The following is a 17,725-nucleotide window of genomic DNA, read 5'->3' as shown; positions in this document are numbered from 1 at the left end:
TATAATACTTTTCAGTGAAGTCATGCATCTTACATTTTCAACTGGCACGAGACAAAGGAGAACTTCACAATTCTGTTATAATCTCCTCAAGCTGATGATCATCTACCAAGATTTCATTGAATATCAGGAGGTCTCCAAGATGAAGAACTTAGGGTCATTTTAGGTCAGCAGTCCTGCTGCTCAACTTTTAGCTAAGAAAATTGTCAGAAACAAATTAATGCATTGGAAACATCAGAACTGATCAGTATGTTTAACCAAAGGATAAGGTGCAGTCAGTGATTGTGTAGACAAACTTTGATATCAGCAAAACCTTTGTGTCCGGGTCCACATCTAGTTTCAGATCAAAGGTCCAGAATTCAATTCAAAATACCATGAATACAGCACTAACATGCACGGAGAAAAGCAGGTGATAACCTTACTGGTGGGGGTGCAGTGAAATAAGAAAATATCATGACTGTCTGAAGATTACTTAGATCACTGGATGACAGTGAGCATCCAAGTACTCAGGTGAGCCTCTGGTTGGAGGAGGAGGACCCCACAATATGAAGTGGAAAAGCAAGCTCTTAGAATGGCAGAAAATTCAGAAAGAAATTGAGCCCCACTCAAGAAGATGCAGGACCTGGATCCATTCCCTGGAAAGATACCCTGGAAAGGCACCAAGGCTGATTTTTAACTGAAGTCCTCTGTGCTTAGCTCTCACAAAAAAGGCCATACTGATAGTTAACTCCACTGGTCACCCCTCTCTCATGCCTCTACCCCTGGCATGTGACATTTTCCTGCGTGTTTCAGCTCCCTTTGCTGGTTTGTTCTTAGCGCGATGCACCCGACCATCAGAAAACCTGGCACACGATGCACTCCCTGCTAAATGCCAACCCCTCCATTCCAGCCAGGAGCTGAATCTCAGCCCATGCATCTAGCAACACAGATGAAACACAGAGCTTCATCTCAGCAGACAAATAAACACTGGGCAATCCTAGTTAACTCTGGATATCAATCCCAGCCAGGGTGAAGCACAGAGATCTGCTCCCTGTGCACAGCTAAGGCACTGATTTTTATATAGACAAATATATCACCACTGGGCACAGTTACAAAATGTATCCTAACATAAGATTTATGAAGATAAAGACTCCCTCCCAGAATTTCAAATAAGTAAATCACCCAGTAATTTGCTTGGCATGATTGCTCCTTTTTCTCCCAAGGCAAAATGCAGGATGTGTGATTCATCTTATTACCCAGTGGTCAGCAAACCTGAAACTCCTTGGACAGCTCAGCAAGCACTGCCCAGTCTTTCCAAAATTTCCCACTTGCAGATGAAAGTTATGAGCTATGAGAAAGGGCAGAGTATGAAACAGACATGACAGAGCCATAGGGATAGCTAGAAAAGCAGGGAATATTCCTTGTTACATGCCCTCTAGGTAGATAATCTACAGTTTCCCTGCTCTGCCTAAAAATGCAATGAGTCAAGGATACAAAGCTCAAATCAACAGCACATTCTTCTGGAAAGGCTGAAGGGCCCATAATGTCAGTCCATTCCAGAAAAAGAACAGGTCAGAATAACCTGCTCACCAAAGGAAATTATGATGTGCATGGATCTATTTTTATTATAACCTGGAAGAAAAGACTGAAATTTATAAAGGATTCTGATTTGCACACAATATTGACTCAAGGGACATCAAACCTTTCATTTCCATAGAACTGCTTTTTTTTTTTCTTTTTTCCCTTGGGCAATACTAAAATGTTCTATGTTTAAATGTACAGTTTTCTACATCTAATCCCCAGGGTGGTATAAAAAACCTTCAACCTTAAAAGAGAAGGAGGAGGTTGAGAGCAGCAATGCCCCAACTATTGTCACCTGGCCAACTCCTCTCCAGCCTGCAAAAATCTGTCTCTGAATTTCCATCAGGCTGATGCTCTTTCCTCTTCAAAACCAGGTCTGTACTTGGAAACATCAGAGGTTGCAAACTACTGCCCAACAAATCCACTCTAACCCTGTCAGTTAGAACTGAGTCTTTGCTTTACTAAAAACTACAGGAATTTTCACCTAATTCTGGAACCTCTCAATTGCCTCACAATCTTGCTGCCCTTCTTTGGTCTGGTCTAGGCCTTTTTCCTCTCCTGCTAAGCTTGGTATTGACCAGCTGATGCTGTCTGACAGAGCCAAGGACCTTCACTGCTCTGCCAAAGCCCAAGTAGTCTTGCCTAGAAAAGAGGATCCCATCCGACAGAAAATAGATAAAGGGATAGAAATATATCAATTCCCTATATTGCATTTGGAGTGATGTGCAAAATCAAATTAATTAGGTCTGCATAATATCTTGATGTCTTGGCTCAGGGAAGCCTATCAAATGTTGATATCTATGTGAATTGCTCGGGACAGCTTCATCCAAGGAGGAAAAAACCCTTTTATGTCCCTGTCTTCCGTGAGAACAAATGTGTATTTAGCGTGAAAATCCTACTTTTTCAAATACATCTCATCAACACACAAGTATCTATCCATCTATGCATCTACAGTGTGCACAGCACTACTGTCAATAGTGCTCCCTGCAGCAGTAGCTCCAGCCAAGACTGCACTCAATGTTTGATTTCAGATACAAGAAGATGAACAGCAAATAGAACTAAATAAACATCTCAGAGATGCAGGCATAACTTTTACCAAGCCAGCAGGCCCTCCAGATACCTGAGAACCTCCCCATAAAAGTGAGGCAATGTTTTTTCTGGGGAAGAGCTGCTTCCTGGGGACATGGCCACTGACTTCAAGTTGGGCTTTTAATCTGCTAAAATTGAGGAACAGGGCTGACCTTGACCTGGAAGCCCATGCAACAAGCACCAGTGTTTTGTTAATAAGTAATGAAACCAGGCATATAAAAATCTGCGTAGACAAGACCAACTTTTTCTTTGATGCTCTGGAATTGCCTAAAATATTTTTCTTTTTAATAATGGGATCCAGTTTTCAGGCATTCAGTACAATAAATTTTATGTTGTTAATAAACACATTTGTCTAATGAATATCTCTTGGTAAGCTTGCCTGTAATTCAGGAAACCCAAATGTAGCCAAGATAAAAATATGCACATACTAAAAGCTCAAATCGAAGAGAAAAAAAAATCAATTCAAAGTTAAATTACCCATCTTAAATTTCAGTATAAAGGCTACTAGAAATACTGAGCTCTTGAACTTCAATTAATCTCTAGCAATTAAGCCGGAAGGGAAAAAGATTCTTCAGAGTATCAGGAAGAGGGGAAAAAAAAAAAAAAAAGAGGAAAAAAAAGGCTTCAAAGAGCTCATATCAGCTTTGGTAGGGACGTCACCATTGCTTAAACTCCCATTCATGGCTCTGTTGGGCTGATTAACTCATGCTTGTCTTAGACTCCTCCGGGTTTCTTTTTTCCAGGCATCCGTGTGTGACTGCCTGCCTGTGTGTGGCATACACTTTCCAGCTTCACTTCTCAGGGATTAATCAGCAGAAGTGCTTGTCATGGTTAAATAGTTTTATTTAATTTGCACTCTGTGAAGATATTTGGGCAAAAGGGAAAAATAATCAAAATTTAATTACTTCCCCCCCCTTTATAATGAGAAACAGTTGCAGTCTTTGGAGACTCAGCTGGGAATAGAACATTACTTAGTTTTATTGTTAAATATGCAATAATAAGAAAAAATAATAATTGAAAATATCAATAATCAATCTCTTGCAGTAGGAGAGTGACAAGCCCAGCAGAGGTAAAACAGATTACTATTATCAACAACTGAAGTTTATAAAAATACTGAGGGGACAAGAAAACATCGACACCATGTCAGGAAAATTCCAAAGGACTTTGTTACAGGTTTCTAAACAAACAAAAACTTTTACTAAATGCCTCAAAGATGTCACTCCAATCAGTCATGCCAGCTATGGGAAGTACCACTTTTAGTGGCTGGCCAGAGTCTGTGCCTTGCAAGTTAAAGATTTCCTAAAACTTGACTACCTCTCTTTTCTTCTAATTTCAGGCAAAAATATTAATTTTGTTTTCTGTGGATTCCAAGTGGAAAGAAAGGCTGCCTTAGCCCTCCTCTTCCCTTCATATCATCTTTCCTTTCATATTACCTATCAGTAAAGGGTCCAAAGGTTTTGAGGGAAGATGGATTAGAGAAATGCACTGATGCATGCCATATTTTTTATGATTATTCCTTTGGCATATTAAAATCAGCTTTCAAATTGGAGTAGGGAGAGGACAGCCAGGCCACTGTAACAAGACCTTCATCTGGAGAGGACCTGCTTTTACAGCTGTGGCTTTACTCACTAAAGAAAAGACATTCCTCACTGCTAAGTGTTAACCAACTGTAGAAGGAAACTTCACATCACTTCCCCCTGCCCTAGAAGACATCACAAGGAGGAGATTTAATGAAACACATAGGGGCCATGGTTCAGCAAGGTGATGCCTGCCATGTTCAATTATAAATCAGGTTGTCTGGAAACCCACAGACCAAAACTCCCACTGGCACTGCCCTCATACCAGCTAGCCCCAACGAGATTTTGCAGTAATTTTGGCTAGTTCCAATAATTTTTCTTTGGTTACAGTTGATGTTTACTCTGCCAAGAACATTGTAACAATGACTTCCAAACATGCACAGGACCATTTTGGTCACAAATTCTGCTGTGAAGGGGAAGAGAGGACTTGCCTAGCCTCCCTTGATACATGCCTACCCTCACACTGCTCAATCTAACAAAGCCACAGCCTTGATAAAGCCTCTCTCAGGTGGTTACTAACCATAAAGAAATGCCTGAAGGTGAAGTTTATCCAAAGTATTGTAAAACACAGTGTTTGAAGGAAAAATCATATTTCAATTTGAATTAAGGCACTGATGAGTGCAGGAAATTTATGTCTGTATATTAAGAAAATTACAACCCCTTTCCACCAGAATTTGCCAGTATATTTTGCCATGATAAAACTAGTGTTAACAAGCCTCTTAACACAATTAATTAATTACTCAATTACTTCTTGTATCGTCTACAGTTCATTTCCTTGTATGATCAACATAATTTATTTTTTTTTCCAGAACACTCCTTTAAAAAGAGTATGGGAAACAAAAGTGGGGGAAAAAGACAAGTCATCAATCAGAACACCCATTTGGAATTAAATCATTCAATACTTTATACAAAAACTGCTGTAACAAGGTTTTGCCCTTTCCCATGGACAGATGTTCTCATCAAGAAGAAAATTAGAACTTGATGACAAACTCCAAGGTTTAAATGTCACTCCCTAGCACTCAGGTTCAAACAAAAATGGAAGTGGCCTTAAGAGAGCAGTATGCAAGCTCTGCAGACTGGTAATTTCTTTTACTTAGAAAGCAGGGTTTACACACACGTTTAGTGGCACTCATCATAAAGTACACATCTGAAAGTAAAGGCTTTCTTGATTTTAGTGCCCAGAAAGCTATTTTCTCATTGCTAGTGAATTATTTGCTATTTTGGTCTATTCAGGAATTTCCCACTGCAGTAACAAGTTTCTAAAATCTTTAAAAAAACAAAATAAAGAATCAGACCTACCATCAGCTCCCATAGAAGGCAATCTCCAGAGTACTGTCTGAGCAAGGTCCAAAGAGTATGACCCAAGAAACACATTTTTACCTTTTTATGGATAATGCAAATAGGCACAATCAAAACATTTATAATGCGAATGTTATTTTGCCTCTTAACTGAGGGAGAGAATGTCCAACCAAGAAAAGCACAAAAGTGAAGTGAGGCACTGATTGTCTGGGTGCCTTTCTGAAGGTACACTTCAGTTAAAGTCAAGTCATTAGGCTCAGCAGAAGAGGAAGCAGATGAAATCCAATCAAATGCATTACAGAGGTCAGACTAAATGAGCTAATGGTCCCTTCTGGTCTTAAAAAATCTATTAATCTAATTTAATTCTCTGTTCTACTCCTCATACCAGAGTCAATTTGAACTCATTTATATGAAAAAAACACATTACAGCAGCCTTACACAACACTGTGTTCTTACCATGCAGTTTTAGGCTACCCAAAAGCTTCATTTACTCCCCACTGAGCTCAGGAGGAGGCTTGATTTACCCATAAAGAGAACTTACATTTACAAGCAAGGCACCAGCCACAGGCACCTCTCCCAACAGAATGTTGCATGAATGTTCACCTTGAACTGTACAAATCAACCAGAAACTTGCCAGAGCACTCTCCACCTTGGCTTTACTTTTTGGGTGATGGCATCCTTCACTCAGCCTGATACTTGCCACAGAGAAGAGCCCAAGGCTTTCATCAAGAAAATCTGTTCCAGTCATTCCAAGGATATTTCTCATGAATAACTTGTAACACACTCAATATTGCATCAAGAAAATACTTGGCAGTTACTGTCCAGTGAGAAAAGCAAGCACTTACGAGGAGAAGGCCAGAAATATTCACTGCTGTTAAGGCTACCAAGGTACTCAATATGCTCCTATCAAGCAAATATATTTTATTATCCCTCAAAAAAAAAAACAAAAAAAAAAACAAAAAAAAAATTTCCCTAATTTCTTTTCTTTCTTCGTCATACAGGTTTCCCTCCTCCTGGAGCCTTCACGCTCACATTAACATCACCAGTCATTTGCTTAATTTGGCAGTACAAGAGTGCAAAGCATCACATGAATCCAGGCTGATCGACCTTAGTGAGCCACAGCATCCTCCAAGCACGCCTTGGATAGAGGGAATAATTTAACACAGAGGAGCAGCTGAAGGCCAGTACATGGGGGCTCAAAAAGCTTTTCTTCACATGGTAGGTTGGAAAGATCTTAGGAGTGGGGTAGGGACTTCATCTCTGCTGGCATGTCTATACTTGATGTTGCCTTTACTTTTTCTCTCTGCCTGCAGCTTAGACAGCCCTTTCCCTGTCTCTGTCCCAAACATCAACAGATGAAAAAGAACTGCAGAGCTGCCTAACGCCTCATCTCTCCAGTGGTTGTCTTAATTTATTCCAGCTATTTGAGGGAAGCATGAATGGCACCCCAGTAAGCCAGCTCAAACTGGTATAAAGGCAGCTGATTTTCCCATCTTCTGTCATGACCAGTGTATAACTTCTATACTTTTTAGCTCTGATGTTTCTTTGGGTTTTTTTTCCCCCTCCCCTTTGAGTCTCAAGCAGGTGGTACTTTGTGAAAACAGACCCGAGGGGCTACATAACATAAAACAGCCGGTTTGCCTCTTCAGTGCCAGTCTCTTCAAACTGAATCCTGTATTTCAGTGAAACTTCCCTTAAGTCCTGTTTCCTCTCAGCACATTTTAATCAAGCAAAAATCCTATTTACAGTCAAGAAATCCCGTTACAGTGAACAATCATGACATTGTTTTCTTGGACACATCTCGTTCACCCAAGCCTTTATTGCCTCCTTTGCCCTCCAATCATGAGCACACCCTTAAAAAATAACCTTTTCAACATTAAAATGTAAGGCAGATATTGCAACTTAAATTCATATGGATATTCACCATTTGTTCCAGCTTACAATTTATATATTCTTTTTGGATGCTTCAGACACAAATCAGGATGTCAAAGGGCCTCTCACTGGCAAAATGCAATTCCTTCCAGAGCAAACAGCAATCCACTGCAGACTCACTCCTGAAGCCTCTAGCCCAAACACCCACCAGCTTCAGAGGATTTATCTGAATAAAAGCTGTGCTGAAACTCTTCTGGGATTTTGTCCCAGAAAGTTTTTCATTATATCAACCTTTACGTTTGCACACCTAGTGGACTCCCCTGAAAGAAATCAACACTTCTATTCTTGATTTTTTCACAATTCGACTCTCTTGCTTTAGCGTAGTTACTAATAACAAAATGCATTTTGAGGAGGAGTGCTTTAAAGTGCTTACTACTTATTTCTTTCCTTAATTTGTGTTCCCCTTTCAGGGCCATTTCACAGCCCTTCATGGCTGGTCCCATTTCTCCCTGAACGTGGAGGTCTTCAAACTAGCTACCAAGGTTCTTTTTGCTCCTTCAACCTAAATTCCCTTCCTATCAGTAATCGATCCAATCCAACCCTACCACGAGAGTTCAACTGGATTTATGAGGATAATTCTGACCCTTCCATTCCTTATACATGCCTTGGGGTACTTCTTATCAGCACTAATATACCTCTGGAAAGCTGACTTGCTGCTGGACCTGAAGGATGGGGACCTGCCAAGGACAGCACCACAACTGCCTGAAGTCAAGGGAAGGTTCTTTAAAGACCTCCCTTAAAGGTTCAGTAATTTCGTAGCTGACTCCTAAAGAGCTTCTTACTCTTCTTTAACCGGAGTATGAAGGCAGAAAGAAGGACATCCAGTGCCTCCCCTAATTGCCTTGACTCTAAAGCAGAATATGGCAGGGCATCCATAACTGCTCTCTCAGTTAAAAAAAAAAAAAAAAAGAAAAGAAAAAAAAAAAAAAAAAAAAAAAAAGAAAACCTGGCATAGCAGCACTGCAGAGTGCTGGTGGCATTGAAGAAGTTAATTAGCAACACTGAACTAGACTTTAGGAGAGGAGTCTTAATAAGTGTTGCTAAAAATACTGCACTAGTCATTTCCAGAACAAACACAATCAGTGGCAGACGAGGGAGGAGAGCAATCCAGACCCGTGAACTACCGTGGTGGAGGTATTTTCAGTGGGGAACAGGAATAAAGGCTGCTCATTTCAAAAATGCAGTAGCAAAAAACCAAATCCAGGATAACCATGTCCCAAGCCAGGCCACACCAGAACTGCAAGGAGCAAAAGGTGTTTTCCCCACACAGGGTGTCAAGGTGCACAAATACAACCTGCATGGAGAGGGCAATGCCTTGAGAAAAAGCCTGGCAAATTATAATCTCAGTTTGGGCTGGGAGGAAGGGACCTGGCAGAGGCAACAGCTCAAAAATGGAACATCCAGGAGCCTCTTCTTGGGCTAAAGCCCCAATCCCATGCAGACCCCCATCACTGTACACAAGCCAGCTAAATCTGCTGGCCAAGGGATAAATGATGGACTAATCACTAAAATCATGTTTAAAAACTCAACGCTCAAAGGCTGTCTCTAGTACACAATGCAGCCCCTTCCTCCTGCAAAAAGCAGCCTTGGACATTTGCTACGTGTCACCTCTTGCTCCCTGCTGCTGGCAAACTGCTCTAACCCTAAGTGCTGGCACATTCACAGCTGGGTTTGGCGCTAAGTGGACTGATAAGCCATGGTTGATGTCAGCATGACTCAGTGGTCTCGAACTCAATGAAAAAACAATTAATCACTACTGAGGCTGATTCCCTCACGTTTAGAAGCTCGCTGCACAAGAGGAGAAGCCACCATCCTTCGCTGGCAGTTAATGCTTTTTTTCCTAAGCAATCACCCCCCTATCTGCATCCCATGCTTGCTGCCAGAAACAGCTGTCTCAGCTTTTCAGACACGTTCTTGGCAAGGTCCTTTCCCCCTCACGGTGTTTGACAGGATTATGAAGTGCCGAAGCCTCAGGCCTCCTTTTGTTTTGAAGCTTGAAAGTGAAGTTTTAGCTTAATCATTTTGTCTCTTCCTGCCCTTCCTCCCTTACTTCAACCATCCTGGCTGCCCACCAGCCCAGTCCCCAAGCACTCCCATGGGAACAGGATCCCAGCCCGTGGATATAGGCAATGGCAACAACTGACCTCCCATGAGGATACTGCAGTACCCCAGTTTAGCTCATGGATGGGTTAGGTCTGCTGTTCCATTTTCTCAGGGTGGTCTAAACAGGTGCCTCAGAGCAGGAGCAGTAAACTGAGGAAGAGGAAGGCTGCTCCAATTCTGGTAAAGTTATCTGCTCTTCCATGGTAGTTTTATTTAGGAAAAAGGAGCAACCACATACTTATTCGTACTGAAGAGACACCGAAGTTCATCCCACTGTGCTAACCAAACAGTATTAATATTTATGACAGGCTCTGCAAAGGCAGAATTTTGAAGCTGAGGAATACTGCACTTTTTAAGGGTTATTTGTGAAAAGGTAGACAAAAGAGCTCGAATTCCAGCTTTCCAGACAGAAAGCAGAAACCCCTAATTTCAGAAGTCTAGCGTGGTATGATGCTTTTTTATAATTTTCTACTCAAACACTGCTTTACAAAGAGGGCAAATTTAAAACAGGATAAAAATTAGGAGATAGACCAGGCCTCAAAATGGAGTATGAAAGCAATACTGTCCTCCTGTCCCTTTGAGCTTAAGGTACTGTCTGCCCAACAGATGTAGGCTGAAAGGCCTGCTTTGTTGTAAAAGATGTTCTGCTTTTTTCACCTCCAAACTCAGACATCCCTTTCTGCCCGAGACAGCAAAAAGGGACTGAAATATTCATTGCCTAAATGGAACATGAATATGTGGGCAGATATTGGTGGTTGGAAGTCAGGGCTGCAGTCATACTACACGTTTAGCAGAAGCTCCTGAAAGCAAGAGCTTATCTCTCTGAAAGCCTCCAGCAACACTGTGCAACCAGCAGCTGTCACTGTAAGCAATGAGCAGGAACAGGAGTGAGAGAGGCAGGGATGCTCCTACATGGGAGGAGAGCAACTGGAAAGTAAAAACACAGAAGAAGCAGCAATTAAAAACTCAGCAGCTTCCTAAAAAATGGCCTTTGTCCACCAGGAGAACTGCTCATCAGAAGGGCTCAGCCGGCCTTTTAAAATGCAGCCTGGATTCAACTTCAGAGATAGCAAATGTGGCTTATCACAAGGGGTTCTTGAAGCCATAGCAGTTCATATCCTGTGCACAAGTGGGATTTGAGATCCTGCAGCCCTTTTGGGGCGTTCCTGGGCAAGGAAGTCGGGTGTCGGAGGCGAGCAGCGCAGGAAGCAGCTCCCAGCCACGTGTGAGCACATGGCAGCCTTGAAATGTTCAAGTTCCTCTGCCCACTGCCCACATTACTCAGCTGTCAAAGGAAAGGCCTCAGATTTATGATGTGAAAATTACATTTTAACGAGGTGTCATATGTGTTTAAAGTCCTTACTCATCACCATACTGCCACATCTTTTACCCAAGACACAAATGCACTTAATTAGCATATTATAAGGACAGACTGTTCACCTTATCTGCATTGTGAAACTGCTTTAGGAAGAAAAAGCACAAAACAACCCAAACATTCTGACTGAATAAAATACTTGCAATCACACGTCAAAAGAGCATCCCACAATACTCGACAAAATGCGGAAGATAAAAGTTTGACATACACCCTCTGGGATTCTTAAAATATCAGAGAAATCCATGTAATTTCTGTATCACATTTGATTATCAGAATGGAAGTCCACAGTGTTAATATGAAATGTGCAGAAGACACTTAAGCACATTTAGGCTTTATTCAAAGTCCTACAGATCATATCACTATCTTCCTTATGTACTGGGCATATTTGTTTATTAACTTCATACGTCCATGGAACAGCCCATATGGTAATGCTTGGGTCTCCTGGAGATAATTTAAAATATCTTCTCAAAAATAGACGGTCTGTGTCCCCCAGGTCACTAGGAATGGCTACCAGGACATCCAAGGCCAAAATATGCACAAAGAGATCTTTAACTTGGTTCAAGTTCTTCCTTGGACTTCTTTACTATGGGGAATGCTCCAGTGCCCACCTAAGCACCCAAATGCTCAGGCAGCATATCCTAAGCCCTGGCAAGAGCTGCCAGCACTTGGGCACCTAATAAATTTAAAAGACAGAACTTGTGGTCTGTGTGATGCCCAGGACCCCCTGGCTGGTGTCCAGACAAGAGCTGTGCCTGCTCAGGGAGGTGCTGAGGCACAGCACCAGGAGATGTGTGCTTGCAGCACACATACAGCACTGGGAAGCAGGATGGGAGCACTTCACCCTCTTGGAGAGGAAGGTTTGTTGATATTTTCTTGAGTTTATTTGCACAGAATGTATCATAAGTGAGTGATGATTAAAACAGGTAACTCTGGTGAATGTCAATTGATTAGGTTGACATTAGAAAAAATTTTAGAAACATTAGAAAAATTTTAGACATTGGAAAAATAAAAAAAAAAATCACCCTGTCACTACAGCCTTCTGTTTCCCTCTCTGCATATGTCTAGTAGGACACATAAAAAATAACCTGAATACTGTTCTGGGTTTAACTTCTTGAAGAATGAGAAGAAATTCAGAGTTATCCTTACTAACACTTAAAATTCACAAACTCAATAGAAGCTACAAAGAAATAACCCAAAACCTCAGGAGCATTTATGAAGAAGCATTCTCCAAGAAGCTCATTTTAAGGCCAAACAGCTCAAAGAAAATACACTTCAAAGGCTTTTGGTATCTTCAAGTTCACTTCTTGAGGGCAGACATTAATGATAGGTTTCTTGGGACTTGCAGGCACTGAGGAGTGTTTGCTTTCAAAACCACTTTTGGGATAAATGAAAACAACCCCAGACAAAAGGGGAACAAAAAGGAGCGGGGTAAAACCTTAAAATGCAGCTTTTCTCATTTCTGAGAAAAAGGAATAGTTGGGTTTAATTCCATCAAGAGCCTTGAATTGCTTCAAGATCAGCTAAACTCTGCTTTTAGCACTTCAAAATATTTTGTTTTCTCCAGTAACTTCAACTGCTGCAGAAGTTGAGCACAGAAACTCCACCATTTGACATTCTCTCTTTCCAAGGAGTAAAAATTTTTTAAAATAGTAAGTAAGAGAGGCACTGCAACAGTGAAGGTCTCAAGTATGCTCCAAACCTACATGCACAGATCTTTAATTAAAGATAACAGAAAATGCTTAGACACTGTGAACAGCAAGAGGATGCGAGCTCCACCTTTCCTATAAATGAAGCAACTCCTGTCAACTCCCAATTTCTCAGAACAGTTTGGGAAAAGACTGAAAATGCTTGATTCTAGGTGAACTGCAGTCCCAAAACCTGTATTTTATTTCACATACTCCTGAAATGCATGATGAAATGCAAGTGATTTCCAATAGGCTGCTGGCTATTTAAGTAGTTAAGTATTTCACTTTTCTTGTTATGATCAATTTTTGGTTTTAAGAGCTCTTCTAAAACTTCACCCTTAATTGTTTTTTAACAACCCATATGTTCAACCCATCAATTTTACAATCCTTCTTTTATTTTCTAATTAAGCTGATATTGTTTACAAATTTTGCTACTCAAATTGTAACACCATGGAAAATGCCTGCATTGAACATGGCTCTAATACAAAGAAACACTGATGATTTTTGAAGAGAAGAGACACATATCAACAGTCCACTCCATTAAAAATAAAAATCTAAAAAAGCCCAAATAAAAATATCCTGGTTCTTCACTTCTTTCCCAGGGTTGTATCAGCTTCAGTTCTTCCTCTTTGGTGGAGGAGCTGGGTTTATACCAACCAGATATTTAGTGTTACATGTAAAGCAAGGCAGCATGAATTTGGTGCTAACCCAAAAATGGGTTGCACTGAACTTTCAGAGAAAGCACCATGCAGACCTGGTCTCCTTGCTCCTCTCTGCAAAAAAAGCCTGATGTTCAAGCAACTATTTGCCCACCTGTCCAACTCAAAATCAGTGCTTCTATCTCACTGATTCATCAAAACTTGTTCCCACTGATCGGGCTATGTGGGTAATGGAGCAGTAAACTCCCTTGGTGAAGTTTTTTCTCTTCTCTTTGAAATGTCTTGGCCCATTCGAGTTTTCTCATCAAAAAATTCAGCTGCTGTCAGAGCAGACGTCTCAAAAGTCCTCTAAACTTGTAAAATAGTGAGGTAATGGGATCCTTATGCAGTTTTGCCAAAAAGGAAATCCTGATAATTCTCAGAGAAGAAAACCACAGGTAAAATTCAGCCTTTCATCCATATTACAAAGCTTTGTACAAAATTTGCACACAGGGAATGTCAGAGAAGGCTCACCAGATTCCCTGACACCAGATTAACTCTCTCATGCCCACCATCCAAAGCTTAGAACTGCTTCACCTTCCTGTCTGAGCACTGGGGGATTCTAAATTCTCATCCAAACCAGAGAGAGTGGCTTCAAACCAGAGTTACACAAAGATAAACCTAATTCTCACAGATAAACCAAGACCTCACACACTTTCAGCCCCCTGCAAGGTTTTCACTTACTCTCCCATTTCACCATCTTACACTGTGAAAAAAGGGAGAACAATTTCCTTTTTTTTTCCCTATTTTAGGTTTTTCACTGATTAAAGCTTTTTTTTTTTTTTTTTTTTTATTAAGGATGCTATTACTGACAATGGTCACCACATGAACAAGCACCAGCAAAGAGTCCGTTATAATACCTGGAAATAATTCACCAAAAATGAGAGAAACTCTGTGAAATGGAAGGGATGCAATTGATTTCCACTCCTTGGGAATAACCAATAGCTCACAAATTGCTCTTCTTCACTCCACCACCCAGAAAGTACATGCCTGTCATTAAGTCAGGAGAAGGAGAATTATTACTTTATTTTTCACTCATCTGAGATCTTACAGAGGTCAACGTCATTGAAAATATCTCTACTCCTTAACAGTCATTCAGTTCTTGTTCATCTGCTTCTTCAAGTTTTTCTTCTCCCCTTCATTACATTTTTATAAAAAAATCACAATTTCACTGCCAGTTTACTACTTTTATTCCAGCCCTCCCCAGATTTTCATACCCACAATTTTTTTCAGCATCTCTTGATCCACTTTCATTTTATATGGGTAAGAAGCTGCACACAGGAAAAGAAAATCTCATCAACAGAAATCTTTTCATTTCTCTTTTGCAATCTAAAGCTCTGAATACCCTCATGCACTTTCAAGTTTCTTACTTACAAAAGGAAATGTTTCAGAAAAAGCCACATTACTGGTTGAATACTTTACTGTCCAAATTATATTAATTCTGCATTTTTTCTTACTTTTCCAGCCTTTCAAAGCACACAATCAACCACAAGAAATACCTGATACTATGACTTCATCAGTACAGTAACAATCATTTAAAACCACTGAGCAAATCCTGTTTGGAAACTCTTGCAAATCATGCAAGCTTGACCGCAGTGCAGGCTAAGTTTGTTATTAGTAAAGTAGCAACTTTATGAATGCAAAATGATGATGGAATTCCCTTATATATAAGGGAATATACCTAAAGCAACTACCAGCACATTTCTAACGGGAAAAAAGGTGGAGAAGCTGGGAAACCTCTGGGGGCCCGATGATCCCCTAAGATAAAGTATAGTAAGTCACAATAAGTCCTGAAATGCTTTAAAAAAGAAACTTTACAGAAAATAAAGCAAGAATTTAGAGGATTTTGTTGATTCTCCTCCTGACTCCACACTTGTGGGTGCATGCTCACAAATTCAATTAGTCTGAGCTTCTCTAAAAAGACAAAACTCCCCCAGCTTAATGAAACAAAGTAATTTAAACTGGCAGGCAGTTTTCCTCCAGCTGTTTGCAACAACAACATCTTCTATGCTTTGTTTTGTCAAAATTCCTACAGAAGGGAAAATGATCTGATCATGTACGAAAGAAATTCGATTCCGAATAAAAGACTGCTACCCCTGTGAACAAAAGCATGGGCATTTGGAAACTGTTTCAGGCTACTATGTGTAGATACTCCTTCATTCATTTCATTTCAACTAAGACCAAAAAAAAAAAAAAATCTGCAAATATTAATGTCTTAATAGCCATTATACATCTGTGGAGGGGCTTTTTATGCAGAAACTCAGCCAGATCAGTAAGACAGGAGTGTACTTCAGCTTTTCACAAAAATAAATATTAAAAAAAAAAAAAACAGAAAGATTTTTGGCTTGGTATTAAACCCCTTACCTGCTCTGCTGTCCAGTGGGCCAAAATCCAATGAGTATTTTACAACGTGATAGTTGTTCCATACATAGAGGAGGTTGTCCCGGGGATTATAATCCACAGCAGCAATGTACTGGTAGGAGTTTGGAAAGGGCACATCCACCATGCTATCCTTGCTTTGGTCAGTGTTATATATGTAGTCTATTTTATTCCCTGTGGCTTCATTGTCGTCATCTTCGTACACAGACTTCACCACATATAAAATCCCACAGATCATGAAGGCATTGGAAGCTGACCTCTTGTCATAGGCAGTATCCCACGTCCCTTCGATCCTTAGCGTGTAAGGGTTCAACTGGCTAATGACAATTTTGCCATTATTCTGTTCTGTTGCATAGATTACCCAGAGCCCGTTCTCGTCCACGGCCAGGTCTATGTCGGACTTGCCTCCCCAGCGGTAGGGAGAGGTGTCGTGGTAGTTGGCGTTGGCGATGATTGCCTCCCCGCTCTTTATCCTGGTCCGCAGGTCGAACTTGACGATGTTCCTGGTCCGCTCCTTGTTGAAGAACAAAGCCCCGTCGTACACCACGAACCCCGTGCCGTCCACCCGGTGCGGGAGCTTGTAGGTGGTGGTGGGCCTGCCGGCGATGAAGTCGTCCTTGGAGGAGTATTCCGTCAGCGTGTCCGTCCGGTACGGCGTCCAGGGCATGTAGTAGATCTTGTCAGAGGCCTGCAGAGGGTCCTTGCACCAGGCGCCCGACTGGTGGTCAGACTCGAATAAGTGTTCGCTCTGGTAAACTCCCTTCAGCAGTCCAGGGCAAAGAAAAACTGTCGTAGGGGAAAAGAATTTGAAAGAAAAGCAAAAGTTAATGACAGTTCAGGGGTGGCTGGCCAAAGCATCTCAACAGCTTCTAGTCCTGGAGCAGAGGACACTCGTGATGAGAGGAAACCCAAGAGCAATGCCTTGGAGCTGGAGACTATCCTTCCTGCCCACCATATCTCTGGAACAAAATCTGCTCCATCAAACTGGGTTTTTCCCCCTCGCCCCCCCTGCTTTTTTTATCGGCTGTGGCTCGTTTTCTTATTGCTTTCCAAATCTATTTTTACAGGTATACTTACTTGGACCACTCGCTTTTGTAAACTCTGAAATTAATATGTGCCCCCAAAGGATTTCTGGGTTTGTGTTTCCAAATTATATTCTGCAGTGAATCTGTACCTACTAGGTGAAGGGCTAAACTCCGAGGGAATTGATCCACATATTTATTTGAACAGCCCACAGAAGAGTGGCCTAGAAATGGAAATAAGAGAAAGAAATTCCCATCCTTACAGCCCAAGTGATATTAAATATTTAAAGGATACCAATAGCAAAGCAGAGGTGAATCCCTTAGCAACTCAGAGGAGCATTTAAAGCAAAGGGAGTGCGGGGGGGGAACACCCATCTGGAGTATAACTAGGAATGAGACTTTCCAAGCTGCTACAGGACACATGAAACATGCAGTCCACACAATTAAAAACGAATGACATATGGATGCTGAAAGGAAAAGACAAGGAAGAAAGGAAAGAAGGAAGGAAAGGAATAAAGTTTGCTGGAGAGGAACCCAATGTCTAGATTTTAATCAGTTAAAAAATGTCCTGTTAAATATAGTAGTAATTCAAACTTAAAAACATATACCTTCTATTGTTACATGAGAGGAGCACAGAGGAGCAGTTTGACTAACTGGGATGCTTTGCTGCTCAGACTTCAGGAGGGGGGGGGTTGTTAGGGGCCAGGGCACACCCAAGACCCGGGAAGAGGCTCAGCCACTGCCCGGCTGACCTGGGCCCCACGGGAACACCACCAGCCAGGGGCCAGCCGGCTGGATGGGGAGGCAAGAGGAGGGATGCTGCGGAGCAAATCTGGCCCTGGCCATCCCCACCAGCACCCTCCTGGCCCGGAGGCACTGCACACCCTTCAGGGGGAGAATACTGGTTGGTTATTTGGAACGCTGATCTCCGCACAGTGACCATGACGATGGGATGGGCGGCAGGGAGGCATGAAGAAGTATCCCACCGCGCGCTTCCGGCAGCACGGGG

At 41.5% G+C, this 17,725-nt stretch overlaps 1 protein-coding gene across 24 annotated transcripts in view; it reads right to left on the bottom strand.

Moving 5' to 3' along the window:
• Nucleotides 1–17,725, bottom strand: part of ADGRL3 (adhesion G protein-coupled receptor L3) — a 493,463-nt gene that overhangs the window by 158,790 nt on the left and 316,948 nt on the right. For all 24 annotated transcript variants that reach the window (XR_011679905.1, XR_011679904.1, XM_071431603.1 and 21 more), the window contains one exon: nucleotides 15,680–16,480. Coding sequence is in view for 22 of the 24 variants with exons in the window: in XM_071431603.1 (XP_071287704.1) it covers nucleotides 15,680–16,480 (801 nt within the window). In the remaining 2 variants the exon portion in view is untranslated. The remainder of the gene's footprint in view (nucleotides 1–15,679; nucleotides 16,481–17,725) is intronic.

This window comes from Agelaius tricolor, unplaced genomic scaffold (assembly GCF_023055355.1).
Source record: "Agelaius tricolor isolate 1412-34295 unplaced genomic scaffold, bAgeTri1.0.p SCAF_8, whole genome shotgun sequence".
Taxonomy (NCBI): Eukaryota; Metazoa; Chordata; class Aves; order Passeriformes; family Icteridae; genus Agelaius; species Agelaius tricolor.
This window is presented reverse-complemented; position numbering and strand designations above follow the sequence as displayed.